General features: G+C 41.3%; 1 protein-coding gene across 1 annotated transcript in view; it reads left to right on the top strand.

Moving 5' to 3' along the window:
- fbxo41 (F-box protein 41) overlaps nucleotides 1-27,916 on the top strand; it is a 73,583-nt gene that overhangs the window by 17,481 nt on the left and 28,186 nt on the right. Inside the window, exons 3-5 of the mRNA XM_080880503.1 lie at nucleotides 258-1,033; nucleotides 1,947-2,176; nucleotides 24,280-24,487. Of these exons, the coding sequence (XP_080736629.1) occupies nucleotides 485-1,033; nucleotides 1,947-2,176; nucleotides 24,280-24,487 (987 nt within the window). The 5' untranslated portion in view covers nucleotides 258-484. The remainder of the gene's footprint in view (nucleotides 1-257; nucleotides 1,034-1,946; nucleotides 2,177-24,279; nucleotides 24,488-27,916) is intronic.

Here is a 27,916-nt window from a genome sequence, read left to right as displayed (position 1 = left end):
TTTTTTTTTTTGTCAAATGGGAGTTTTATGTGGCCCTGTCGCAGGGAAAAGCCGTGTAGTGTTGCTGGAAAAGGCACGTTGTTTTTTTTCCCTTGTATATTTTGGCAGGTGGTTTAGCTTTAGCTTTGTGCTCTGCTTCTTGGCATCTATTTAGTTGACTTGATTTTTGCCTTTGAGTGACTTTATCTCAGTATATGTTAGAATTATACTTGTATGAAACCAACAAACTTTAACTTGTATTTTCGTCCTCTCTTTAGGACCTTAGGAAAGGCAACCATGGCAGATGAAATGAGACGACCAGCTGAATGTTGCCACCCAGTGCGGTCATGTGACTGACCTGGCTCTTCTCTCCTGCTGATGTCCAGTAGTTGCCCTGTTCTCACCATGAGAGGATCTGTCAGGTGCTCGAGCTCAGTGCCCTCAGACTGGCGCTACCGTTGTGCTGCGTGAGCGCCCCCCCCTCCTCCGGCAGTTACTGCACGGAATGGCATCTTTGGACCTGCCATACCGCTGTCCTCGCTGCGGGGAGCACAAGCGCTTCCGAAGCCTGTCGTCGTTGCGTGCCCACCTGGAGTACAACCACACGTACGAGACCCTTTACGTCCTCTCCAAATCCAACAGTGTATGTGACGCTGCTGCTCTGCTGCCCCTAGTGGCTGAGGGAGCTCTGCTCGCACCCGCCAATAACAACGACCCCTTTGAGCCACTTCGGCCTTCAGCTTTAAAGGAGCGGCGCTTTCCTTGCCGTGAGCTTCCTTGTGCAGACGACCTGAGTTTGACCCCAGCCAACTCCAACACTGCAGCCCGGTATATTCCCAATGTGGAGTTTCCCCTGGGGGAGATTTTTATGAAAAAAGCCATGACATCCACAGATCCGGGTCCCCATGGAAACCCCAGCACAGCTGTAGCGGTGGCAGCTAATGTAGCAGCCAGTGCAGTCGAAGCAGCGTATGAGGAAGGCCTGGCCAGGCTGAAGGCGCGGGCGTTTGAACGGCTGGAGCTGGATGAGAGGCTGGAGAAGCTGTCTGAAGAGGTAAATACACTAAGCTAACAGAGTCAGAATAAACTTTATCAGGAAATTGTGTCCATAAACAGTCCTGTGCAACAACTCACCTCTCATTTCTCTATATTTTGCTTCCAAGGAGCCAGACTTTCTTGGAATTTTTTAAGTGGTCCTTGGACATTAGCTGCTTTTTCACTAATTTTCTAATAGTCTACTTCTTCACATTTCCTTCTTTCTTCATGATTCCTCTTACCTTGATGAGCTTGAGCATCCCCACAGCATTATACTCCCACCACCGTGCTTCACTGAGGGGACAGTGTTCTTCGGGTTGCACGCCTCTCCCTTCTTTCTCCAAACATAAGCAGCATCTCCCCGGCCAAAGAGCTTTAGTTTCTTTTCTTCTGACCAGAGGATGCACTTCCAATATGCATAAGTAGTATGTAATTAGTATATTTCTGTCTGGCTTGAAAGTGTCTCTTCTGCAGAAGTGAAGTTTTTCTTGGTCTGCAACCTCACAGTCCATTCCTGTGCAGGGTTCTAGTGATTGCCTTCTTTGAGACTATAATTCCTGACTTGGCTAAGTCATTCACTAGTGTTATGGAAGTTGATCTGGGGTCTTTAGACACTGTATTTTTTTTTTTTAACCAGTCTTCAAACTCTTTCACTTTCTACCTCTGCAATGCTTGTTCTGTACTGTGTAACTCTTGATAATTCTCACTCCAATTATTGACATTTTGGTACACTGCGATAACTTTGTATATCCATCTCTTGCAACAAGTTTTTTTCTCCAGTGTAAACGGACTTCTTTTGTTTTTGGCATGCTTTTTCATGATTTCGTTCTCTGATCTGATTTTCTAAAGAAAACTAGTATGCTTAGAAATTCTTGGAAAAAAAAACACTTTAAATTTTACACAGGGGGGTAAAATTTTCTCCTCGACTGTAGGTGGAGCAGAAAATAGCGGCCCGTGTAGGCCGTCTTCAGGCGGAGCTGGAGAGGAAGAGCTCAGAGTTGGAGCGGGCCAAGCTGGAGAGTGAACGGCTGAGCCAGGAGAAACAAGACCTGGAGGACAAGGCCTCGGAGCTTTCTCGGCAGGTGGACGTCTCCGTGGAGATGCTAGCCAATCTCAAGCAGGACCTGGTGAACAAGGAGGCAGAGCTGAACCACAAACAGCAGTAAGTGAAATATACTGGTTCTCTGCTGTTTAACACATTCCAGTTTTATAACACATCTGAATGGGTTGGTGTATACAAAAGTGCAATTAAGTGCCCTTAAACATCCTGCTAAGGAAAAACAGCAGTCCATCCAAAAATTTGGAAAAAAAACATTTTAAAGAGTGTGGAAGTGCTAAAGCCAAAAACAGGTCACATAAGAATTTGTATATTAAAACAAATCTGCACACAATAGCACAGGTTTTACCTGCTTACATACTTATTTATTGATCTCCCTCATCGACTTCACTGCTGCATGGTCTGATCCAGGACAGAAGAGAGCTGCTGCCCTGCTGTAGTTATCTTTATTTCTGTTTTCTTAACCTGTTCTTTCTTGCTGTTGTGCTACATATTAAATAAATATTACACATCATAATTAAGGATTAGATATGTATTAAAATAATATTTAAGGCAAACACTCTTGGAGCTAACTAAATGTGCAAAGTATTTGAGAAATAATTATACACGCTACTTTTTCCCTCTGTAGCAGGTCTGACACACACACACACAACATACTGGTACTGATGTCGCACGGACTCGCACACAAACTTTGACCTCTTTTGACTGCACCTATAACCAATAAATACGATGACAAATCTGTAAGATTAACGTCACTTCCATGCAAGTTGATATGAATGACTCTAGATGGATATGCCGAGCAGGTGTTTCTGACATCTGAATATTTGCTGGCCAAACGCTATCATAACCTTGCTTTCGCAGGGTAATAGCAGGTCAGAGACATCATGCTGTTCCTCAGGGTGCTCTGATGGCATGCAGGCATATGGCTGACAGCAAAAATCAAAAGAGGATATGTGGCTTGTGTGATCTAGCAGAATTATAAAAATATAATTGTTGGCCTTCATATGCTTCTAATTTGACATTAATGTCATACGAAATTGTGAAATAGATGATAGAAAAAAAGTAACCTGCAAAAAGGGGACTTATCAAGTAAGAAGTTAAAAGCACAGGTGCCTGAGCACTACCTGGGGCAGGGGTCGGCAACCTGCGGCTCCGGAGCCGCATGCGGCTCTTTAGTCCTTACAGTGCGGCTCCGCGTGGTTTGGGAAAATAAATTAGAAGTATTTAGCTGACGTGTATTTTTATTTTTTTTATTTTTATGTTAGTTCTTTTTTACCTTGTAGTTCTATAAATATAAAAATAAATTTATATTCTATTATTTTTTTCATCGCTCAAAATAAGAGTCAAACTCGCGGAAACCGATATACCCGCCGAAACGCCGTGCATTTATCAAGACTTTCAACCCCAGGTAGGCCAATTATGGATCTTTGGATCCAGCCATTCTCCACCGTGAACTATGTTAAAGACAAACACCGCTCACGCCTCACAGATGACAGCTTACAGTCCTGCGTAAAGATGAAAGTGACTGTTACAGCCTACATCAACAAGTGCATTGAGGATGTAACAGTCACGAAAACCATAACTGTCCGGGCCAATCAAAAACCATGGATGACAGGAGAGGTCTACAGGCTGCTGAAAGCTCGGAATGTTGCCTTCAGAGATGGAGACGAGGCAAGCCTGAGGACAGCTAGGGCCAACCTTTCCCGTGGCATCAGAGAGGCTAAGAGACAGTACTCCAGGAAAATATCCCATCACTTCAAAGACAGCAGAGACTCACGGAGCCTGTGGCGGGGCATTCAGACCATCACAGATTACAAGCCCCCACCACAGACTTGTGACAGTACTATCCCCCTGCTGAACGAGCTGAACACTTTCTTTGCTCGCTTTGAAGTCCGAAACAGCACCACTGCACAGAAGACCCCACCCCCTCCTGGTGACCAGGTGATGACTCTGTCCCCGGACAGCGTGAGGAGATCCCTCAGCAGGATCAATGCGCGTAAAGCTCCGGGTCCTGACAACATTCCTGGTCGTGCACTGAGAGACTGTGCAGTGGAACTCACTGATGTCTTCACAGACATCTTCAACATATCACTCATCCAGGCTGTCGTCCCCACATGTTTTAAAGCCACCACAATCATTCCGGTTCCAAAAAAGTCATCTCCCTCCTGCTTTAATGACTACCGTCCTGTTGCACTTACTCCCATCCTGATGAAGTGCTTCGAACGACTAGTCATGCAACACATCAAGACTGTCCTGCCCCCCTCCCTGGACCCCTTCCAGTTTGCGTATCGGCCCAACCGCTCAACCGATGATGCCATCTCCACTGCACTCCACTCAGCACTCACACACCTGGACAAAAAAGATTCATATGTTCGAATGCTGTTCATAGACTTCAGTTCAGCATTCAACACTATAATCCCCCAACAGCTCACTCAAAAACTGGTCCAGCTGGGGCTCAACACCTCACTGTGCAACTGGCTGTTGGATTTCCTCACCGGAAGACCTCAAGCAGTACGGGTCGGCAGTAATACATCCAGCACCATCATTTTAAACACGGGGGCCCCGCAGGGATGTGTGCTGAGCCCCCTCCTCTTCACTCTGCTGACCCATGACTGCACTCCATCACACAGCTCCAACCTCTTCATCAAGTTTGCGGACGACACAACGGTGGTGGGTCTCATTAGCAACAGGGATGAGACCGACTACAGAAGTGAGGTGAGACGCCTGGCCACGTGGTGTGCTGACAACAATCTCTCTCTGAATGTGGAGAAGACGAAGGAGATTGTTGTGGACTTCAGGAGAATGCACACCCAACATGCTCCTCTGACCATTGACGGAGCGTCTGTGGAGAGAGTGAGCAGCACCAAGTTCTTGGGTGTGCACATCACAGAGGATCTCTCCTGGACGTACAACACCACAGCACTGGCCAAGAAATCACAGCAGCGTCTCTTCTTTCTCCGCAAACTAAGAAGAGCAGGAGCTCCAGCCCCCATCATGTACACTTTCTACAGAGGCACCATCGAGAGCATCCTGTCGAGCTGCATCACTGTGTGGTTTGGAGCCTGCAATGCGTCCTGTCACAGAACCCTCCAACGCATAGTGAGAGCTGCAGAGAGGATCATTGGTGTCTCTCTCCCCTCCCTCCAGGACATTTACAGCACCCGTCTCACTAAAAAAGCCCTTTGCATAGCGGCTGATCCCACGCACCCAATGCAAAGCTTCTTCAAGCTGCTGCCGTCAGGGAGGAGACTGCGGAGTCTCCAGGCCAGGACCAGCAGACTGAAGGACAGCTTCATCCATCAGGCTGTCAGGAAGCTAAACTCCCTCCCGATTCTGCCCCCCTCTCCCCTCTCTCCTCCACGGTCTCACTGAACTCTGTCACACACACACACACACTCACTCTCTGACGCACTCACTGGCCTGCTCCAGTCACTTTGTGGAGCATTGGACTGCTTAAGCATTGGACCTCATAAGACTTTGTTGTTACACTATCTCTTACCGTACACTACTAAATCCCCATTTGCACTATTTGCCTATTTTGCACCACTATGCCTTCTTACTTGAATATTGTATATTGTATATTGCATAGCTTTTTTTTGTTATACGTAAAATTGTATTGTATTTATTTAAATTTTTACTTTTTAATTATTTTATTTGCATTTTTCTAATCACTAGGGTTTGAGAGTAACGCAATTTCTATTCTGTGTATGTCCTGTACATGTGGCAGAATTGACAAATAAAGTTGACTTGACTTGACTTGACTTGAAGTGACTTGTACAGCCCCGATTTGCAGACGCTGTGCGCAGAGGTTCAGGAGCAGAAGTCCCATTGTAAACATATCACGGCAGACCCGACGATGTTTCCATGAACACGCTTTTTAGCATCTCTTTATTGACCACTTTTCACACACGGTTGCTGTACACATACAGCCGGCTGTAGCTTTTCAGCTCACAGCCCGACACATACCAACACAACAGCATAGAGAGCACAGACGTAAAGGCGGCGAGGCGTGATTGCAGGTGCTGCTCAGGTGCGTCGCCTCCCCTGCAGCGGCGCTGCAGACCACGCCACGCCACACACATTAACCAGGTAAAATACATATTTAGGCAGAATTTTGCAAATATCTATTTGTCATTTTTTAGCAGCATAGTGCTTTTTTTCCCAATTATTTTTTAAAAGTCAGGTCAAGGCTCCAAAAGCCCAAAGGCGATATAAGGGTGGCGGCTCACAACACTTTTTGTTTGCTACATGGATCATTTTAGTTCAGCTGGGTGTCTTTCCTTTAGCTATATTTCATTAAGAGTTCAAAATGTGTCAATTACATAAATAAAATGTAATTTTCTCTGTAGCACTTCAAGGATTTCATAAGCAACACACCTTAGTTGTTCACACACAGCATAAAGGTAAAAAACAATATATACAGTGTTATTGTCATTTTAGATGTCAAAAAGTATTTGCGGCTCCCACTGTTTTCTTTTGCGTGGAAACCGGGTCCAAATGGCTTTTTCGGTGTTAAAGGTTGCTGACCTCTGACCTGGGGTCTATGTGGGCACGTGCCTCATCTGTTCCTTGAAGCTCTGCATGAGGAACAAAAACAGTTGGTGTTGAAGTACCTGCAGCAGTCCTTGGAAAAACATTGTCCCGTGATTCCATGATTGCATTTTACTACCTGTCAGCAATTTCTGCAGTACTGTGCTGCAGCTGTCTTCCCTCCAGCTAAACGCATAAGGAAAGGTTGCTTTAATACGAAGTCTCCTTGTTTGTGTGCTGCATTTTGGATGAAGATCTTGTGTTTAGTTTAACCGCTCATCAGTGTCAGAGTATTAGTTTAATTTCTGAAATGGTCTGAGGCGCTCTGATTAGTGCTGAGTTGGAAAGTGACATTGGACTGCACACGGCAGCGCTTTATCATCCTCTTCCCTCCTTTCCTTCACCTCTCCCTCTGTGTTGATAATGTAATTTGCCATCATACCCCCCCCCCCCCCCCCCCCCCCCCCCCCCCCCACCACCACCACCACCACCACCAGATGTGTTCTGCATCTGTCCCACTGTTGTCGCGATTTACCAGTGTCCTCCAGGGCTGGTCAGCTGCTCATGTTGAATGGAGGGCTGGATGGGAGCAGCTGGATTGGCAGTAGAGATTACAGCATCCTGCCAGTCCCTCAATAAAGCTGCCATGCTGTTTCTTGAACTAGTTAAAGTGCGGCTGCTGTAAATAGACTAAGTTCTTGGATGCCAATCACAGCTTTATGAAGATAGATGAGGATGATTTGGAGCTCTTCCGCAGCATGGCTCAAAGCTTAATTTTCTGATTTTTAGAGCTTTTATTGAAATGAGTCCCAGGATGAATTATTGTGCACTCCAAAAATTTGTGCTGTTTTTAGTTTGACACACTAGAAGCTGTCAAACTAAAATCTTTTATAGGATGCATGCCATCTAGTTTCCTTTTTAATATTTGCAAATGTTAACAAAGGAGGATTGGATGCATTATAGCATTAGAAAGGGGAAAAAAGGCTCTGCAAACAGAATAAGTACATAAGAACATGTAGTTGAAATATTGCTTGGATTTTTTGATCTACAGTGTTAAACTGTAGTTTCTGTCCACTTGATTTAGATCCGTTTGTGGCACTAGTAACTACGAAAACAACCTCTTCACTTTAAGCAGTGAAAATAAAAATACAATTTTACTGACTGCTTTACTTTGAACACTGAAGTACCACTAATGGAACTAAAGCAGAACCATAAGCTCTATTGGAAAAAAAAATTAAATGTTTGCTTTAATGAAAAAGTTTTCTTTTTTAAAAACAGGCAGAACATTTTTTTTCAGTGGTCACTAAAATTCAACCTTGCAAAAGTCACCGGATAGATCTCAGATTTTCAAACCTGTCCACCTGGTCAAGAAAGCCCGTCAGCGTCTCTTCTTCCTCAGAAGACTTAGAGACTTCCATCTGCCACTGAAGGTGCTCAAGAACTTCTACTCCTGCACCATCGAGAGCTTCCTGACGGCAAACATCTGCACCTGGTTTGGCAACAGCACCAAGCAGGACAGACGAGATCTGCAAAGAGTGGTGCGCTCAGCCGAACGCATCATTCAATCAGAGCTCCCTGACCTGCTGTCCATCTACACCAAGCGGTGCAAGTCCAAAGCTAGGAAGATTATGATGGACCTCTCCCATCCCAACAATGGACTCTTCTCACTGTTGAGGTCTGGGAAGCGCTTCCGCTCCCTTAAGGCCAAAACAGAGAGAATGAGGAGGAGCTTCTTCCACCAGGCTATTCGGGCCCTGAACCAGGTGTAGGACTGGACTCTCCCACACACGTCACTATAAGACTGGACTCTCACACACGTCACCACACGCACCACCACACATTTCCTATAATCCTATAATTCCTATAATTTATAATCTTTATAATCTTTATAATCTCTTCTGCTATTTGCACATTCTTTACTGTAAATTCCTAAGTTAATTTGTAAATTTTGTAGTAACCTGTAAATTGTAAATATTGTAAAACTTTTTTTCTGTCATTTAATGGTCGGGCATTGTACAGCTACAAGCATTTCACCCCCATGTCATACTGTGTATGGTTGTGTGTGTGTGTGTGTGTGTGTGTGTGTGACAAATAAAAATTTGAATTTGAATTGAATTTGACCTCATGAACTGTTTGCCCTCCCTCATTGCTACTTTCAGCTACATTTATTCACTTCAACTACTCATTATTCATTAATCTGTTGAATTCTTTTAAAAATAATTTCAAAGAAATCTTTGATCTTTAAAATGTCAGTACTGACAGTTTCCTTGTGTCCAAGATAATGCCTTCAGCATACTCAATTTGTCCGCTGAAGATATCCACCACACCGAAACCTGTTAAAATCGCCTTGTTTGGCTTTCATTTTGCAGTGCTCTAGTGGTAAATGCAAACATCGTAGGTTTTTGACTAGTTAGTCTTATTACCCAAACGGCTTTGTTTTCAGATGTGGCTGATCTTGAGCGTTCATCTGGTTTAATGTACAAAAAAACGCCCACAAGATGTCCTGTTCTTTTACTCACTTCTGCTCGTCTATTGTAAAGGTTACAGTAGCTGTGGTCACGTATCTCAAACCTGGCAACATCAGACAGGGAAGGTCATGCTGTGGGCTTAAAATCCTTGCCTGGGCTGTGTGAATACCACCTACTTATGTCAGCAGCTTAGCCTCTCCCTCTTTCTCACACTCACACACAATTCTTGTGCCTTTCTGCCTCTCAGAGGAGAAGCTGGCAGTGAAACAGTAAGCTCATTCAGAGTCTAAAATACAGAGCAGGTCTGAGGTGGAAAAAGAGCATCACAGTCTGTGAATGTTCAGCAGGGTGGACGTGAAAGCCGTAGTCAACAGATACAAAGCGACTTATTGGCTCATGTATGTCTCCCTAACAGCCTATTAGATGATTTTTAGTTTAATTCTAAAAGAATCCAGTGACTTTAAAGGCTCTGTGAAAGCCCTTTAAGGAGATGTGTGAGATCGTGCTTTTACATCAGCTGTGTCAAATGCTGAAAAATGCGAGTCACCTAACCGAAGGTTGCTAAGCGACCAGAAGAAACTCCTACGAGCCTTCTTTTGCTTCTAGCAGTGTCGTGCATAAAAATATGACCTTGATAATTCCTCCTGCACTTAATATCCCTGTAATTAGAAAAAAAGTGTGCAGAACGCCTCAGGTGCAGTTGTTCCTTTCAGCTTAGACTTTATTACTCAGCATGTGAAATAATTCATTCGCAAACAATACGAGCGAAAAAAAACCCCGCCGCATGCTAGCCTGTAGCGGTCAGAGCTGAATGAAGCGTGCCTGTTAAGTGGTTTAATAGCAGCTGGAATAAACGAGAGCAGCTGTAATCAGCAGAAACTGGAGCCCGAGGAGAAATGAAAAATGATGGGACGGTTATCTCCATCATTTCAGCTGTTACAGAATCACTCAAATGAGAAAACTGCTCCATTTTGTGTCTGTCTCAGAAATATCATTGGAGTTTTTCCAACTATCTGTGATTGCTTAATGATGTGGGTTTATTTCATTGCTATGATAATGATCTTGTTATGATTACAGTAGATGGTTTTAAAGAGGTATTTGGAGCAAACGTTTCTGTAATGGACTGTAATACATGGTGATCATGCACAGCCAAGTATGTGATGGCCTGCCTCTCGAACACTGTATGCTTCAGTCGCAGCATTTTGCCGAGAGCTTAAGGGGCTGAATGCAGTATTAATTAGACCTGTGCAATATTACAGTCCAGTGCTCAACTTAGGTTAAAAGTGAACCTGAAGTGCTTTTCCTTGTTGTCTCTCATATATCCAGGTAAGTCCGTAAGTGCTTGGACAGTGCCACAGGTTTTGTAATTATGCATGTGTACACCTCCACAGTGGATCACACAAACAGTAGCTGTAGGCAGCTGCAGCGAAAGCCTTTCAGAGCATCTCAAAGGAGAAAAAGCAGCATTACAATGAGGAGTGATCCTTTGGAGAAAGTAAACCTGATTTATTGAAATGCAGAGTGTGACTAATAAGCTTAGCAGGATTATTTAGCAGAGTTGACTCCAATGAAGATAAGAAGTAGGACAGGACCTCAGCAATGTCCTGTGGTAAATAATACCCCCACCCCAGTTTCTAGACACTTTTTTGTCATTGGTTCACAGAAAGCAGTCAACAAAAAGACTGGACCAGAGTGATGATGACTGAATTGAATTTGACACCGTGGGAAAATAAAAGTGATGTAAAGAACAGACCAGCAGCTGAAACACCCAAGAATGCAGGCAGACGAGTGAATCCAGATCTTACTTATTGAACTTCATCTTTAAGCTTCAGTTGCTGATGTCCATGGGTCCTAGACTTGAATCAGCCATAGTCTGCACATATTTTTATCCAAATTTGTTAAAAACTGTCCAGAAATGTTAGTTTGCCCAATTACATTTGAGACTCACTCAGTCTAAAAGTCTGTTGTTGATTGATTAAAAAACCACTTTGGGGATTTTACAGCGGCAGAATTACAAAAAACTGTATTATTGCCCAAATTCTTACTGACCAAGTGACTTCTTCAGAGACTGAGGAAGTCACTTGGATGAGTGGCGATATGTTTCTCCCACTGGAAACGCTACATCCAGATGAACAGAGTCAACTTTTTTGCGTGGACTTTGATGTTTGCAGATGACGTTTCTTTCTATGGTGAGATTAGTGATCAGGTGGAAGAGAGCCTGGAGAGGTAGAGGTATGCACTGGAGAGACAAATGAAAGTCAGTAGAAGCAAAAATAATAGATGTGTGTCAGTGAGAGGGAAACAGGTGTGATAGTTAAGATGCAAGGAGTAGATATATTGAAGCGGGATGAGATTAAATGTCTGGGTTCAGCCATCCAAAGCAACAGATGAAGAAGAAGAGTGTGCATGCAGGGTCGAGCGGTTGGAGACAAATGTCAGACGTGATTTGTGACAAAAGGCTGACAGCAGGAATGAAAAAGAAGGTTTTCAAGATGGTAGTGAGACCTGGTATTTATATTCCTATGTATGTATGGTTTGAAAATGGTGGCACTGACAAAGAAGTTGAGAGGAGGTTGACCTGAAGGTCCTGAGGTTTTCACTGGGAGTGACCAGAAATGGATAAGACAAGTAATGACTTTAACAAAGGAACAGCTCAGGTTACACCGTTTGGAGACAAAGTTACAGAATCAAGGCTGAGATGGTTTGGACAGGTGCAGATGAGGGATAGTGGATATACTGAACAAAGAATTTTGAAGATGTAGAGGCAGAAGAAGGAAACAGGACTGGCTTTGTCATGTTATGTGAAGGAATCAGAACAAGAAATGAAGTATGTTTTGTTTTTGCATTTTGAGTCGTAATGAACCTCCTAACACTCGAACTCTTCCACGGCATGCATTTTTAATTTCTCTTTGATATGTGGCCATATTGGGGCCCGATGAATGTAAAAACAAAGAATTACCAGATTTTTTGTTTCTAAGAAAAATGTGAGCCACATATAAGGATATTCATTTAAAATTTTGATAGAACAGTGGCAATATAATGTCCTCGTAAGTGGATATCAGGTCCTAGGAGGTTAAGGCAGAAGTAAATCTTCTCCTGACCTCATATAATCCCATGTAGGCTAGACCATTCATCCATTAATCTGAAACACTATAGTGTTGAGAATGTGTCAGAAAAGTACTACTATTATGGTAAATTTGTGCCTGGACAGTAGTGTTTATGTTATTAGGCTGTGTTGTAGATAGACTATCTGCGTTTCGTCACTTCTTAACTGGTTTGTACCGACCCAATGTATCATTCATCCATAATCATACTTATCTTACATACTGTACAAACAGCGGGGGGAGGCAGTGATGCATTTTTAATGTCTGTGTAGGTGTTCAAAATATTCTGTCCACCCTCTGCATAGAAAAGCAAAAGAGAGCTCTGAGAGCTGCCAGGTTTTCATATCATATTCAGCACACACACACGCGCCTGCTGCAGTAGGCCTTAACCCTGCAGGCTTGATTTATTCCTACAACCAGCTTTGATAAAGTAACATTGGTCTGTGCTGAATTCAAAACCCAGAGGCTCTGAAGGAAGCACAAAATACAGAAGAGTCCCGCTATGTGCTGTCACCATGTCTTCTTCAGAAAACAAGCCTATTTCACTGAGCAGGAAATCTCGACTGCAAAGTGAAGCTGTCAGGGCAAAAAGAGAACTCATCTCATTAGTAGCAGTGTCTCGGAGAAAGAAACATGGCAAGACTTCCAAAGGCTCCCTAATGACAAAGAATCAGAAAGGGAACAGGACACGCACAATATCTAGGAGGATGGAATATTTGAATAATAATAAAGAAGTTGGGCATCTGCTGTGAAGATGAAAAATCAAAGTCGAAGGTAGTTTTGATTTTTATAAACAAACACATTTTTGAATTGTTGAAGTATCGGTGCAACATATGTCTGAAGGCAGTCGAGAAATATTTGATCAAACTCTGGAGGAATGGGTGTCATTTAAACAGGCAAATTGTTTGAATGACAGAAAACACGCTGGTGCTGTTTCCAAGCACTTTTATGTCATAAAAAATGCATGCACATACTGTGCTGTAGAGATCTTTTCTTTTTTTTAATTTCAGGGAATTTGTTCATTAACAAGAACAATAACATGAAGTTCTGCACTGGTACGTGCTTACAAAGCCCATTTAATTGGACTGAATGTCTGCAGTTGGATTTATCAGGGCTGTAATGCACAAAAGAGTTGTGGTAATCCAACCTTAGAACAAATCAGTGCATGTGTGTGTAGACACTGCTTCAGGTTTCCTGTAGTGAGATGAAGATGAAGTGGCTTCTAACAAGAAATCGTTCCACATGATAAATAATCAAGACTAGTGCATTCGATTTCAGTTAGGGCAGGATTTATGGGCAGAGGGCTTTTCATGTCTGCCATTAGATGTAGGAGACTGACATGAGTGTCCTTGAGTTTGGGTGAAATTATTTCATGAGGGCAGGAGAAGGGAATCAGGAAGGATGATGCAACCGGTCTTTCAGTAGACACATCTCTCCTCTCATTATGTTGAGACTGACACGAAAGGTTGGACTAACAATTGTGCAATAAGATGAATGGTGTGGTCAAGTGTAAGGTACTTGAAGAATCCATCAAGGGTAGATAGTTGTCAGTGTGTGTCGGGGGCTGTTTTTCATCAGAAAACCTTATATTGAGACAATGTTGTCTCGGATGTTTTCAAGTTGTTATGTCTAAAAACAGATGTCCTAGCAAAAAAGTCAAAATGTTTCGGAAAGACATTGATGTAGCCGCTCTGGCTTCACCTGCTGGTTTGTGAATTGCAATTTTGAAGGCTTGGAACAAGTGACTGAGACCATAAACACATCAAGAAGAAGTTTACTTAGGGCTCCAAATAAAAACTTAAGTCATCCATCCATCCATCTTGGGGGATGAAGCTTATCCCTGCTGCCGTAGAGGTACACCCTGGACAGATTCCCAGTCTGTCGCAGAGCTAACACACAGAAACAGACAACATAGTCACACCCATAGACAATTTAGAGTCACTCATTAAATTAACCCCACTAACTTTGTGTCTTTGGTCTTAGAGGAAGCCAGAGAAACTCCACATAGGCACAGGGATAACTAAGGGATTCTAGCGCCGCACAAAAAGGCCCCACGTGGTGGTTTTGAACCCTGGATTTTCTTGAAGTGAGGCAACAAAAGTGAGATTTTCTATCTGCTTTTTGGGTATTTGGAAAGGAAAGTGGATTACATTTAGATTTACACATCTCTTTAAATGTTTTTAATGCAATCTCCAAAAGTTTTGCAAGTTGTCCAAGTTTTAGGATATGCATGAACACAATCACATGACTTCAGCCCCATGTGTTCACCACGCTGACTTTAAATGTCTGTAGTTGCTTTTAGTCACATTCTCACAGTTTATGTTGTACAGTACAATGTGGCAATTTTAAAAGCTGCAGTTATGATCTGCTAAACACCCCCATCATAGAAATGCCTCTGATGGGGCTGAAAAAGCTGAGGTATGCCAAATTAAACACGATCTGAACTGAAAATCAGTGGCAACAGGTCTTATGGAGTGATGAATCCATATTTAAAACAGCCATCTGTAAAGCACAGTTGTCAGTACCAGATGTACTAGTTTAATTTAATTGTTTTACATTTTAATTGATGGCTAGTGCTGGAAAATTGTTGTGTCCCACATTTTATTCAGCCATCTGCCACCAGAGGGAACAGCAGCCCTGACATCGCTGGAGAAAAAGCCTGATCCTGTCAAGTATTGTGGTTCTTTTTGTTAGTTTTTTTTGAAGGTGAAAGTATGAGATTCTCGATACAAGCGGCAGAAATTAGCTTCCTCCTGTAGATGAGTGGAGCCTCTACTCCTCCATATTGAAAGGAGCCAGCTGAGGTGGTAGCCTCTTGGGTCGAGGTGTTGTGACTGAGCACATCCTGGGGAGATTGCATCTCTCGGCTGGCCTGGGAACGCCTTGGTGTTTCCCCCTGTTGAGCTGTAGGAGTTGGTTGGAGAGAGGGAGGTCCGGGCTTCTCTGCTTAGGCTGTTGCCTGCGTGACCCAGGGGAAGAAATGGATCGACAGGTGATTATTATTTTGTTGTCATTTTAGCTTTGAACTTTTATAGAGATAGTTGTCACGAATTGTTGAACAATTTTCATTATTCAGTTGAAATTTATCAGTTTTTTGGGTGTTAATTTGTTATATTTTAACAATATCGGAACTTTTTTTTCAGTTTTGTTGTAACGTATTTTCATATCATATTTAACACGTTTATTTGAAGTGATTTTTATTTCCTCCTTCTTCTTCTCTGTCTGTTTTATAAATGCAAGGTTCACAGTGGAAGGTGGCACACAGCTAAACAGCATTTAAAGTACGACTCATTATTGAAGAACTGTTTAGATCTGAAGAATGCCTTTAGACTGTTTTAGAGATGGCACGATACCACTTTTTTATGTCCGGTACCGATACCGATATCATAAATTTGGATATCGGCCGATACCGATATGAATCCGATATAGTGTGTTTTTTAATCAATAAAACTTTTCATATTTTGCTGCATTTTGTATAGGTTCATACACAAGTTTTAAAAAACAAGAGACTGAAGCTATTCTGTTATACCTGTATGCAAAAAATGCACTGCACCCAAAATATTTCATAGTTCAGCAACACAGATCAATCTAATAAACTTAAACCTACTCCATCCTCCCTATTCTGGTATTTTAAAGAGTATGCAACCTAACTAATAGGGCTAAGAGAACCACCCCCCACCTCATGATGCTTAATCGATGTAATGAACTTTAATTTGATGCAGTGTGAAAAAAAATGCACAGAAATCAATTATTTTTCTACAATATTTAAATAGATTCAGCATCTTTCTTCAACAGAATTGCAGACTGCACAGATGGTACCTTCCCAAAGGAAAAAGTACTATAGCTTACTAAGATATATTAGACTTAATAGTTACTATATACAGTAATGGACTTCTATATATTTTACATCAGATTAAAACTTTGGGTGTAAGATTCGGATAATTATTTATTAAAAGCTAGACATTTTAAGTGAGAATAAGAAAGAAAAGTATGTCTTTGTGCCCCCTTTTCCCTGTTAATGCCCTATCGGCCCCCCTGGCTAAACTTTGCTAGATCCGCCCCTGCACAGTTACCAGCCGTCAGCTGCGTAGAAAAGGATCCTGGTGTAGAAAGTAATATTAAATAAATTCTAACAACAGCTTATCAAGCTTAAACGTGCTGCTGTTGTTCAGCCGCTGGTTTCCTCTTTCTGGCGCGAAGTGGGCGATAAACAAACAAGAGAGAAAAGCCGATCAGCTGATCATTGATCAGTTTCATGATTGAAGTAGCAACAGGAGAGGGAGGGAGAGAGAGAGAGGCAGTCGCTCCATATATCGGTTGTTAAGCTTAACGCTGGAATGCTTTACAAACATTCAGAGATGAACTTACACACTTGCTTTACTTCTCTCTGGGATAACTTTCTCGGAGATGAAATGCCGGTTTGGTAGCGAGGATCCAAATGCTCAACCAGACCACCGACAGGTCTCGCGCCACAGCCGCTCTATCACCTGATGCATACTGCTCCGATGTGCTACAGTTATGAGCCGAGTTACGCCATGTCGCAAGTTTTGTGAGGTGCTTTTTTTAATATTTAATGGATCGGATTATATTTTTTTATTTCTCTCCGATATCCGATCCAGTAATTTAGGTCAGTATTGGACCGATATGTAATATCGGATCGGTCCATCTCTAGACTGTTTAGACTGTTTTTGACAGTTTGACATTAAATGGGCATCAAATTTAACTTGACATATGAGTGTTTTTGCAGTACAGTAACAGCATACATGGATAGAAAAACATGCAATGCAACACTATCAGTCATGGATTGGCCTCCCCAGAGCCTGGACCTCAACTTTACTGTGGGATCATTTTGACAGAGATCAGAAGAAAAGGCTTTGAATGTCCTTCAAGAAGCCTGGAGAACTATTCCTGAAGACTACTTAAATAAATTAGAAGAAATCTGCTTAAGAGAGTTCAGGCTATGTTGAATCACTAAGGTGGTCATACCAGATAATGACTTTCAAGCTTGTTAGAATTGTACAAACTGCTTTTGCCTTATATAGTGTACTTCCATGTGTGTTTGCACATTTCAAAAATTGTTGCATCTGTTTCCCCTTTTTCTAACTAAATAAAGAAATGGTGGACGACTCTGGACTTTTACACAGTACTGTATATGTTAAAATGTTTGTCTCCCTTGCAACACAAAAATGACTTCATGGACCCATTTTTATCATCTGTTTAAAATCCCAAATAGAAAACCTGCTACTGCTTAATTAATTAAGCAGTAGCAAATATAGCTTAATTGCTATATTTGCGGTTCACAGGGTGTTTGATTAAATAAGCAGTTTTGAAGACATCTACTACTCATTCATACCATCATTATTGTAGATTGGTTGTCTTCTCCCACATTTTTGTTTAACTTGCACTTCCGCTTTCTGAAAGATTGGATGCAGATATACAAAACCTCATCGTTGCGAACATGCTTTTCAGGACATATCTATTCTGTTTCTAAAGACACCCGAATTTTTGTTGACCTTTCCCATGTAATGAATTCGTTCTTTCATGCATCTGAAATGCTGCAGATCGTCACCTTGCTTTTGTATCTCAGGGTTACTCAGCCATCTGTCTGTTTGTAATGGGAATTGAGATTTCCAGAGAGCTGGTCCACCCGCAGTAAAATATTTATTTTCTCCCGATTGATCGGAGGCAGCAAAGACCAGGATTAGCGGTTTCTTGGGAAACCAGGTTTTCTGTGAAAAAGCAGCACATTTTAGCCTGCAACTCTTTTATCATCCCCTTTCTCACAGCCTTTCATCCTCGTCCGTCTCACATCTCCTCTCATGTCGCCATGCTCTTCATGCTGCCTACCTCACTGTGTGCTTCTGTGTAATGCATACAAATGTGTGACACTATGACATGATAACACAATGTAAACCAAAAAAACCCCCAGAAAACAAACCATCAGAAACAAGAATAAAAAATCCAGGTGTCAAAACAGAACGACATGCGAGCAGCTGTCCTTTGTTAAAGGAGAGAAAGCCTCGTCGTCTTTATCCAGGCCTTTTAGTCAATCATCTCTGCTCTTAAATATTAATAAAGCATAATTTTAAATTAATGGCCACAGATGATAACAGCTGTGACAGGAGGTTGACCAGTCACTGTAATGAACATTTAGACAAAACCCTTCAGCTGAACACGTCTTATTATCCGTGTCTTTTCTAAGCTGAAGTGTTTACATTTGGTTTTGGAGTCGTTGCTTCTTAGTGCTTCATACAGTCACCAGCTGTCTGCTGTTTGGTGCCGAGCAGGTAGTGTCCAGATGGCTCTCAAATTTTCAGTTAAGTGCAAAATCAAATGCACATGCATACATTTTTTTTATCTTGTGGGTGTTTGTGTGTAGCTTCAGAGATGTTGGCTGTGGAGACGTGTGCCTTTCTCTTGAATGAAATGGACGCAGATGCAACTTGCCCTGTGGTTCTTGGAAAAATCGGCGGCGGTGTTCCAGTTGCTCCAAAACAAAAGTTCCTGATTCTTGTCTTAAAACATTTGGTTTCATAATACTAATACTTGGTTGGAGTCTGTTTACCTTCACAGCTGCTTTAACTTCTTCATCAAGGGGTTGGAAACATTCCTCTGAGGTTGTGTTCCATATTAACATGTTAGCATCTCACAGTTGCTGCAGATTTGTCGGCTGCACATTGATGATGTGAATCGCCTGTTCCACCACAAACCAAATTAGATCGAAAGCTGGTGACTGTGGAGTCCAGTACAGTGAACTCATCACGTTTAAGAAACCAGTCTGAGATTATTTGAGGTTTGTGACACGGCGCATTATCGTGCTGGAAGCAGCTATCAGTAGATGTGTACACTGTGGTCATAAAGGGATGAACATGGTCAGCAATGACACTCAGGTAGACTACGGCATTTAAAGGATGCTCAGTTCTTTTGACATTTCCATCGAAAGTTAAAAAAAAAAAATAGGACCAGTTGGATGAATGTTGTAAATTGTTTTTATTTGTGAAATTTGGACAAATCTTAGCAGACTGTTTTCCCACTGTTTGCAGTCTTTTTGTTAAGTAAGCTAACCATCAGCTTACCAATGTCAGAGAAACTTTCATCTTCTCACTAAACTCTCAGCTGTTTTTTTTTTTGTTTTTTTTGGTATTACAAGGTCTCAATTATTTCTCAAAGTTATAGAAAATAGTGTGAAAATAAGATGTATGCTGTGTCGTTTACTATGAAGATCACTGAAAAGTGCATGAAAGGACAAAATTCTATGTCACCATTGGCTAACGTTCACCTGGAATAGCCTGAAAAGATGGGATTTCTTCTTTTCCAGGTAAACACCCAGGCATGTTTATCACCTTGAGGTATTTTTTCGGAGGTGTGAGAGTGAGGTGTTGTGAATATGTCAGCGTGTGTAAAAAAATTGGGATTGACAACAGGAAGCAGCTACATCCCATTTCCCTCCTTTCCTTAAACCTCCTGTGCTTTCTTCTTCCACATGACTGCAGCTTTCTGTTTGCTGTCTGATCTTTTAGCTTCTGCAGTGTGTTATTTTTTTTTTTTCTTTTCTCACAGTCGTTGTGGCCCTTCCTCCCTCTTCAGCTTCAGCTCCCTATTTCTCATCTCCTTGTCTGTCTTTTTTATTGAATTTAGATCTTACCAAAAACTGACAGAAATATTTATTTTTCCTTTTCTTCCTTTCTGACCATCCTTTACCATCAATCGTGTTCTTTTGTTCTCTCGCCTCATTTCCTTCCTTCTTCGTTAGCATAAGACCGAGTAAAGCGTCTGTTAGGCTGTCAGGCAGCATTGGGGAAGGATGGGAAAAGTGTTCCTGTGTGGCGTCCATCACGGGGTTGGTGTATCCATCTCCTGATACAGCTGAATAATTAATTAAGACAAATTAAAGATGCATGAAAATTTAGATCCTGAATCACATGCGCCCTAATTTTGAGTGCATACTAACCAAGCTCAATAATGTCTATTCCAGGATTTTCTCAAATGGATATTTGCTACTTTTCTGGAGGCTGAACTTAAAACAATACTCAGTCGTTGTGTCCTCTGTTTATTAAACCGAATAATGAGAACAAAACGTCAGCTTCAGGTTTTCTAATGAGACATCTCATTATGTACAGATCTAATTATTAAATCAAAGTAAATAGTTCTTGAAGTCATTAAACATAATGAGATGCATGTTTAGTGTAGGATGATTTAATGATATAATCTGCAGAAGCTGTTTGCTTATTTACGTCATTATGACTTTAGGACTCCTCCAACCATCATTTGCCATATGGTTTTTGAAGAGGGCAGTAGTCACCAGCCTTAAGAACTACAATCATTCACTAAAATGGTTAATTTGACTGGAGACTGTTCTGTGTAAACCTTATTATCTATGAAAGCTCATCTAGATTGCACAAAGAGGAGAGGAAACTACTCTTATCACTGGTTCTTCTGTTATTGTTTATCCCTTCTTTTCCTTGAGGCGGAGCAATTTTATTTGTAAAGTGGATTTTACACAGAAAGACAATTAAGACCAGTCCTGAGCTATACCATCCATCCATTCTCTTCCACTTATCCTTTTTCAGAGTCGCTGGGGGGCTGGAGCGCTGGCGAGAGGCAGGGTACACTCTAGACAGGTCACCAGTCTGCTGCAGGGCTAACACATAGATACAGACAACCATTCGCACTCACACCTATGGGCAATTTAGAGTTACCGATTAACCTATCCCCATTAACTGCATGTCTTTGGACTGTGGGAGGAAGCCAGACTGCCCAGAGAGAACATGCAAACTCCACACAGAAAGGCACCGGCCTGATGGTGAAATTGAACTCAGGACCTTCTTGCCATGAGGCAACAGTGCTACCCACCGTGTAGCACACACGTGTGATATACGTCACACTAAAATTCACAAAATCTCTGTCAGTCCTAAATGATCAGGAGTTGAATCCAAACTTGACATACAGAATTCAGAATTCGTAGTCATCATGTGGGTCATGTGCCCTTCAACTAGCATACAGAGTTGTTGGGGTGAACGGAGAAAGACAGGAAAAAGACAAGCTGTGTAAACATAACATTAAAATTTGGATTTAAATTAATGCCGTCAGCATTAATCTTGTTAAAATGACGTTAATGTCATAACCGCATTAACGCGGATCGTCCCTAACGCGTTAACGAGCTAACCGCGCTAACGTGTTGAGGCCGCGTTAACTCGCTAACGGAGATTTGCCGCGTTACTGCAGTTATGGCGTTAACGTCATTGTAATGAGATTAACGGTGACAGCACTCATTTAAATATATCTAAAGACTTAAAGTCCTCTGGAGAATGTTGTTCTCTGCTGAACAGTTTATCTTCATGTTGGCTAAAACCAGATCCTCACATGTTCAGTTTGTCCCCGGTCATCAAATCACCTAAATGTGTTGGGCTGGATTTTCCTCTTTTTCCTTTTGCAAAACTAAACATAATGAGATGCATCGTTGGGAATTAACAGTGTGGTGATGGTGAGATAAGACAGTTTACAACAAGACACACATGCTTAATGTTTTCTGTGTACATAAACACAAAGATTTTTATCTCGAGTAGTGTAGATAGTGTACAGTAGCAGGCCTCTTAATCAATGTACGCTCAACTTTATACAATTCGGTTAGTGAGCACTTGATAAAAATCATGCTATCTAAAGTTGTGAGCAATTACTAAGTGACTCCGAGCTCTACTCACAGTCGATCACATTTCATCGTGGAGAGAAGCCGTTTGATTCTGACATAATTTCCAGACTCGCTGATTATTTACTCACTGATATTAAAGCACATTTATTGCTGGCCTACAGTTTGCTACCTTGACTAATTCTGGAGTCGTTTTCTTTTTATAATCTTTGCCTGAAGATAAGAAAAGTTATCTGTGCCAGGCTCGAAGCTATTTTTATCTCAGCTTGTCCCCATTTCAGGAAGTTGTGCGTGTTGTTGCTGTTTTGGATTCTGCATCGTATGATGGTTTAGCAACAGCGGATGTTTGACATTAATTTGACATGAAATAAGTGGCTTTGCTTGTTTCATGACCACAAATCCATTTAAATTGAAGTGGCACGGGTTATATGTCTCCATTCCATGTCTGCAGGAATCCTCTGAACTTTTCTTTTGCTTCCTGAAGGTCAGATAGTTTAATAAGCTCTCCTCTCTGACACTGTTTAGACGGTAAACACTGGGATGTTTGTATGGATACAGTCAGAGACCAATAAAGGAAAAAGACCTTGGAAGCTGTAGACATTTGGATTGATGAGCATTAAATATTATATTCACATATTTTTGTAGATTTGGAAATGAGTAAAAGACAGATTTTTAGTTTGTATCAGGCAACAAGGGAAAACTTTTCAAAAGACCAAAGGACTGTGGGTCCTAAATTGTGGAACTTGCTCTCGTCCGACTTATGATGTGTTCAGACCTGCTTGTTGTTTAATACCATCTACTCAAGCTGTTATTATTTTTCAGCTAAAAAGCTAAAGCTTTGTCTCTTCTGCCCACAATAAGTTACTGTGTTTTATTATTTCAAGCACATTGCAAGAGTCCGACCGTGTCTTTTTTAAGCTAATGCAGAGACACAGAGTCACACTTACAGGATTAATCGATCAGATCAATACTCTTCCAGAGAAATCTTGGCCACTGCGTTAACTTCAAAACTCTGCTGCACGTATTGGCAAGGACCAGAGAGGGAGGCCACATTACACCAATTGTAAGGTCTCTGCTGGTTTAAGGTTCCCAGTCACAAAGATATCGTTTAGTTATTGTGCTCCATGTTTATGGAGCAGTCTACCTGATGACCTGGTGGCTGCTCAGACTGTTGAGATTTTTAAAAGCAAACGCAAGACTTTCCTTTTTATTGTATTTTACTTTCATTCATTTACTGATATATTTTCATTGCATTTTTTTTGTTTACCTGTTTATTCATCTGTTATTATCTTTATGCCTTTATTCAGCTCTAAGTCAGTAGGATCAGCTTCTCTCTCATCTGACTTACGGTACATTTGAATAGTGCAGACAAATTTACCTCCTTTCTCTTTTTCCGAATCACTTTCAAATCAGTATCACAGTATGAAGGAAAGGTGAATCTGACTGTGCTTAAAAAAAAACAAATACAAATGGAACTACAGTGAAACCTAATCAAGTTCAAACTAACTTTGATGTAAGTAATTTAGGAACTGTGGGTTGGTGTCAAAAGTCAAATCATACCTGCAGGTCATGGCATGAAATGCAAAAACACATTCTTAACTAACATTGAATTAGCAGTTATGTTATTGTTTTTATGATTGGTTAAATTGCTATGAATGACCTCTTTTACTTGGATAAAGGATGGTCCAGTGTGTCCTCTCCTAAAGGAGGCAATAAAGGAAGCACTAGAGCACCTTTCCTCAGTATCTAGAGCAGCTCTTATTATGGCTGCCACACAGATACTTCTGGGTCACTTCACTCTTAGAGACATTTAGGGTCGGAAACTGTCCATCATTAGTTTTAGATAAGTTTATTGATATCCCTTGATGAGAAGCTTTTGTTCTGAAGCTTTTGCAGCTGACTAACAAGTTGTCATTGATTTCAGTAAGCTGTCTTCTCTTCTACCAGTTCCTACTCCCCTCACACACATATGGTGCCAACAGAGGAAGCTATTACAGAAACTAGTGCAACTATAATTGAATGCAAAATGCATCTGAGACTATTAAACTGCCCTGAAATTAAGACCAAGGCTGTCTAGGTCACACGCTGTCCCTTGAAATGACAGGAATTTGCCCTGCTGTGTTTGCAGTGCAAGTATCCAGCTGCTCTCTCACCCTCTACTCTCTCTGCTTTTGTGGTTGTATTGTTTATTTATCTGTGTCATCAACCCTCGGTGTCTGTTTTCAGAAAAGGGCGGTACAGCTGGTGGATGCGTGAGAGAGGCTTTTGAAGGCAGAATCTGTACCCACATGCATTAATAAACTTGTGTGCGCAAAAATGTCATCAGGACATGAATGTTTCTGAATGAAGGAGGTTTAGGAGATCTCTAATTTTCCCCACAGCCCTCCAAATATCTTATTTCATGAATCCTAGCTTCCAGCAAGAAGGAAAGGTTCACACCTCTTCCCCTTGTGCCCACAGGGAGGTCGCCCAGATTGACCAGTTCCTTCAGGAGACGGCGGCCCGTGAAGCAAACGCTAAGGTACGCTTGCAGCAGTTCATTGAGGAGCTTCTGGACCGAGCCGACCGGGCCGAAAAACAGCTGCAGATCATCAGCAGCTGTGGCACCACGCCGAACGGCAGCCTGGGACGCTGCAGCCTGCAGGCCTCGAAGGGCAACGGACGCCAGGTTAGGATTTTTGAATACACGTTGCTGTAGGTTCACACTATGAAACGTGTGATAGTTCCTGTCAAAAGAAAAAAATATATATAATGCATATAATATATAACATATTTTGTGCCATACGTAACAACACCTGATGTACAAATTGGTTTTTAAATATTTAACTGCTCCTTATCACACCGATTGTCGTTGGTTGATTTTCCGATGAACTTTTTCTATGTAATTTTGTAGCACATTTTAACTGGCATATTATTTTAACTGGCAAAAGTAAGTAACATTCTTAGTTTTATTGCAAATAAGTAATGTTTCATTAACATTTAGTAGTGACTTTTTTCACTTCCAGAGACTCTTAAAGACTCCTTAAACTGCAGGAAACTCCACTTCCAGCATTCTGGCAGTCATTAACAGAGCAGCTTGTTGCTGATGAAAAGTACATAACCATAGATTGTATTGATTTATGCCTCTGTAATGCACCACAGCTCGAACCGGTAATAGACTTCAAGATGCCTGAGACAGCAAGTCTACTGTGTTTTACTGAACTGAAGGGTAGTCGCTGCCTGTTTTTCACATATGAGCAGTTGAAATTAAATAAGATATTATTCTGGATTAGTGATGCACCAAATTCTGATATTTTTATTTGGTTTGCTTATTCGGAGCAATTATTACCCCTTCTGTGAAAACATAAGAAACAAAACAAGACAAACCTCTGCCGGCACGTCACTCTCTGGGCAACAATGTTCCCTCTAATTTTTCACGTGTCTGAGCGAACACACAAACTCCCTGAGCGCGGTCCCTTGGACCACTGTGAGCGACATCAGACGTGTGCACTGTGGTCACGCCAGCATCTAATCCATCCAAGTTACATGGTTTATTAAAATAATCAAATTACAGCATTTACATTTATGTTAGACTACTTTTAATTAACTGCTTTAGCCCACTTACAATGAAAATGTAAAAAAAATCTAGTCATTCACCTGTGCAGTATGTTAACACTATTGGAAGTACAAATAACTTGAACTCCAATTTTGAAAACACAAGTTTCTTTCTTTTTAAAAAAAAGCTCTGACTTGTATTATGAGTCTGTGGTCTGGGAGAGAGTCCTGTAGCTCTCTATAGTATATAATGACCAATGCTGGGCAATTAATTATATAGCTACTTCTTCAAAAAGGTTACTCAGTTTGGCAAACAACAAAGATTTTTGCAGCTATGTTTTTTTTAAATGCAGCCAAGGCAGTTTTAAATAAACATTTCAAACTATTTACAGAACAATCAGCTGTTCTGCATCAAATCTGATGCCACACAAATTATTTGTGCCACTTCAAAAAATAATTTCTGTCCACTATGAGATAAAGGAGAACAACAGCCTGGTACCTGCAGGCCTGACAACAGAAGATGTATCACTGCTGTAACACCTGTAACATTCAGCAGTCGCCTCATTGTTCTGACACACACAACAAAACTACACTACACACTAACTACATAAGATTTGCGCTAAACGTCTCAAATCTCTCACATCTCAAAGCACCGCCGTCACTCCTAAAACTTCCCCCCGTTTCTTAACAACTAGATGTCACGTTGCCATATCAGTTTTTTGATTGGTCGACATGGTACTTTTTTTGGACGAATAGGAAAGGGAGAGAGGGGTGGAGTTTGTTTTTGCTCACAGGCGGAGAGCGCTTTCAAGCCTTTTTCTTATAAAACGCCGTTTTTACAGTTTCTTCCCGCAGTAAATATAAACAACGATAGTATTCAGCAAGGAAACCAAACATTGCAGATATTTTTATCATAACTCTGGTTTTACGTGGCCTATCAACACGATTTAAACGCTGGTATAAAGTCCACACTTTTTCTGTCAGTTGTTCCGTCTGTCCTGCTCACATCTCCAATGGTTGTCCACGTTGTCATTAATGTGGCTTCACTTCACATCAGCCACGCCGCTTTGTTAGCTAAAACACCGGTGTCGGCACATAAGGACGCTGTCATAGCCTGTCAATAACGTTGATTAGCTGCGTATATATGAATGTAAATCGCATTATTGGCTGGACTATGGGATAAGGTGGCATCGTTCTAATCCCATACGGGCGCAGACAGTCACTCACTGACTAACACTGCAAAACAGAATTGTTAAAGTATTAATTTTAATTTCAATGCAGGTTAGATTTATTTTGTGCGCAACACAGATTTTCTGTGCGCAGAGACCGTGGCAGCAGTGCGCAATTGCGCACGTGCACAGCTTAGAGGGAACATTGCTGGGCAGTATTTACTTTTAAGGGAGTAGTACTGCATTATATTTTAATAGTATTGTAAACTTTATGTAGGAGTAGATCATGGAAATAGGTATTGATTTGTAAATAACTGGACACGAACAACCTGTGCATACTATATCATATTATACTACGGGATATTTCTAGATAACTAGACAGCTCAGTCTCTTTCCTTTGGCAATACTCTCTTATAAATATCTAACATGTTTTACGGTCAACTTGTTAGAAAGGCAGATGTGAAAATTAAAAGTGAGATCAGAGGTCAAACGTGACGTGATATTTGGATGCAAGCTATGTTTAGTCATATTTAGAATCCCCATATTCTTTCCCCCCATATGTTTAAATGTGCAGATGTTTTTATTTAAGGTTATATTGTTTGGATATAAAGTGAGTCCTTATATCGTTGTACAAGAGATAATGTTTTCTATAGATTAGATTTTGTTAATAACCATGTGCTCTATATATGCAAGTGCATTTTATTAATATTGCACATTTATAACCAAAGTGCTTTCAATTAAAATAAAACTGATTAAACAAATTCCTTTCTTCAAAGATATGGGGGTAAGCCTAGCTGTATATATTGAACTGATAATATACAAAGCATTTTATTTTATACTCTATCAGTGTGATCTTCCTTCATCAAGGGATTATTACAGTAGGTACAGTTTTACAGTTGTTACAGCATTCAGCATCAAAGCTGTTGGAACAGTGAAGCTGTGCAGCTCGGTACATCCTGATCAGAAAGTGTGCTCCTATTAAAAAAGAAAACTGGAATGCAGCTCTTCATCTCCAGGCTCGGTGCTTGAACCATCCCTCCTTGCTCCTTTTGTTTTGCCGTATTACACAATGATTAAAAAAAGCTATAAAAGCACACAGAGTCTGTTCTTAATGTCACGTATTCAAATTACTGTACGACACTTATGGAAAAAAAAAAGGGGTCACCTGTTTCACAATGCACTAATGTGTATGCTGCCATGGAAACAGTTCTTGCTCTCGCTCAAGATTTCAGCATGATTTTTAATCAGATGTGATGTGGTGCAGAGCTGCCTGAGAGGAATCATGTCCTAGGATTACCGTCTCTGAGTGCACAGATGATGTCGGCGTCCTCGGGTTATCGCTTTATAGTCAGGTGACCAATTATAGACAAATCTTCAAAATAAAGTGTTTTACT

The sequence above is a fragment of the Rhamphochromis sp. 'chilingali' genome (assembly GCF_963969265.1).
Source record: "Rhamphochromis sp. 'chilingali' genome assembly, chromosome: 4".
Taxonomy (NCBI): domain Eukaryota; kingdom Metazoa; phylum Chordata; class Actinopteri; order Cichliformes; family Cichlidae; genus Rhamphochromis; species Rhamphochromis sp. 'chilingali'.
The sequence above is the reverse complement of the archived record's forward strand: the minus strand, read 5'-3'. Positions and strand labels throughout refer to the sequence as shown.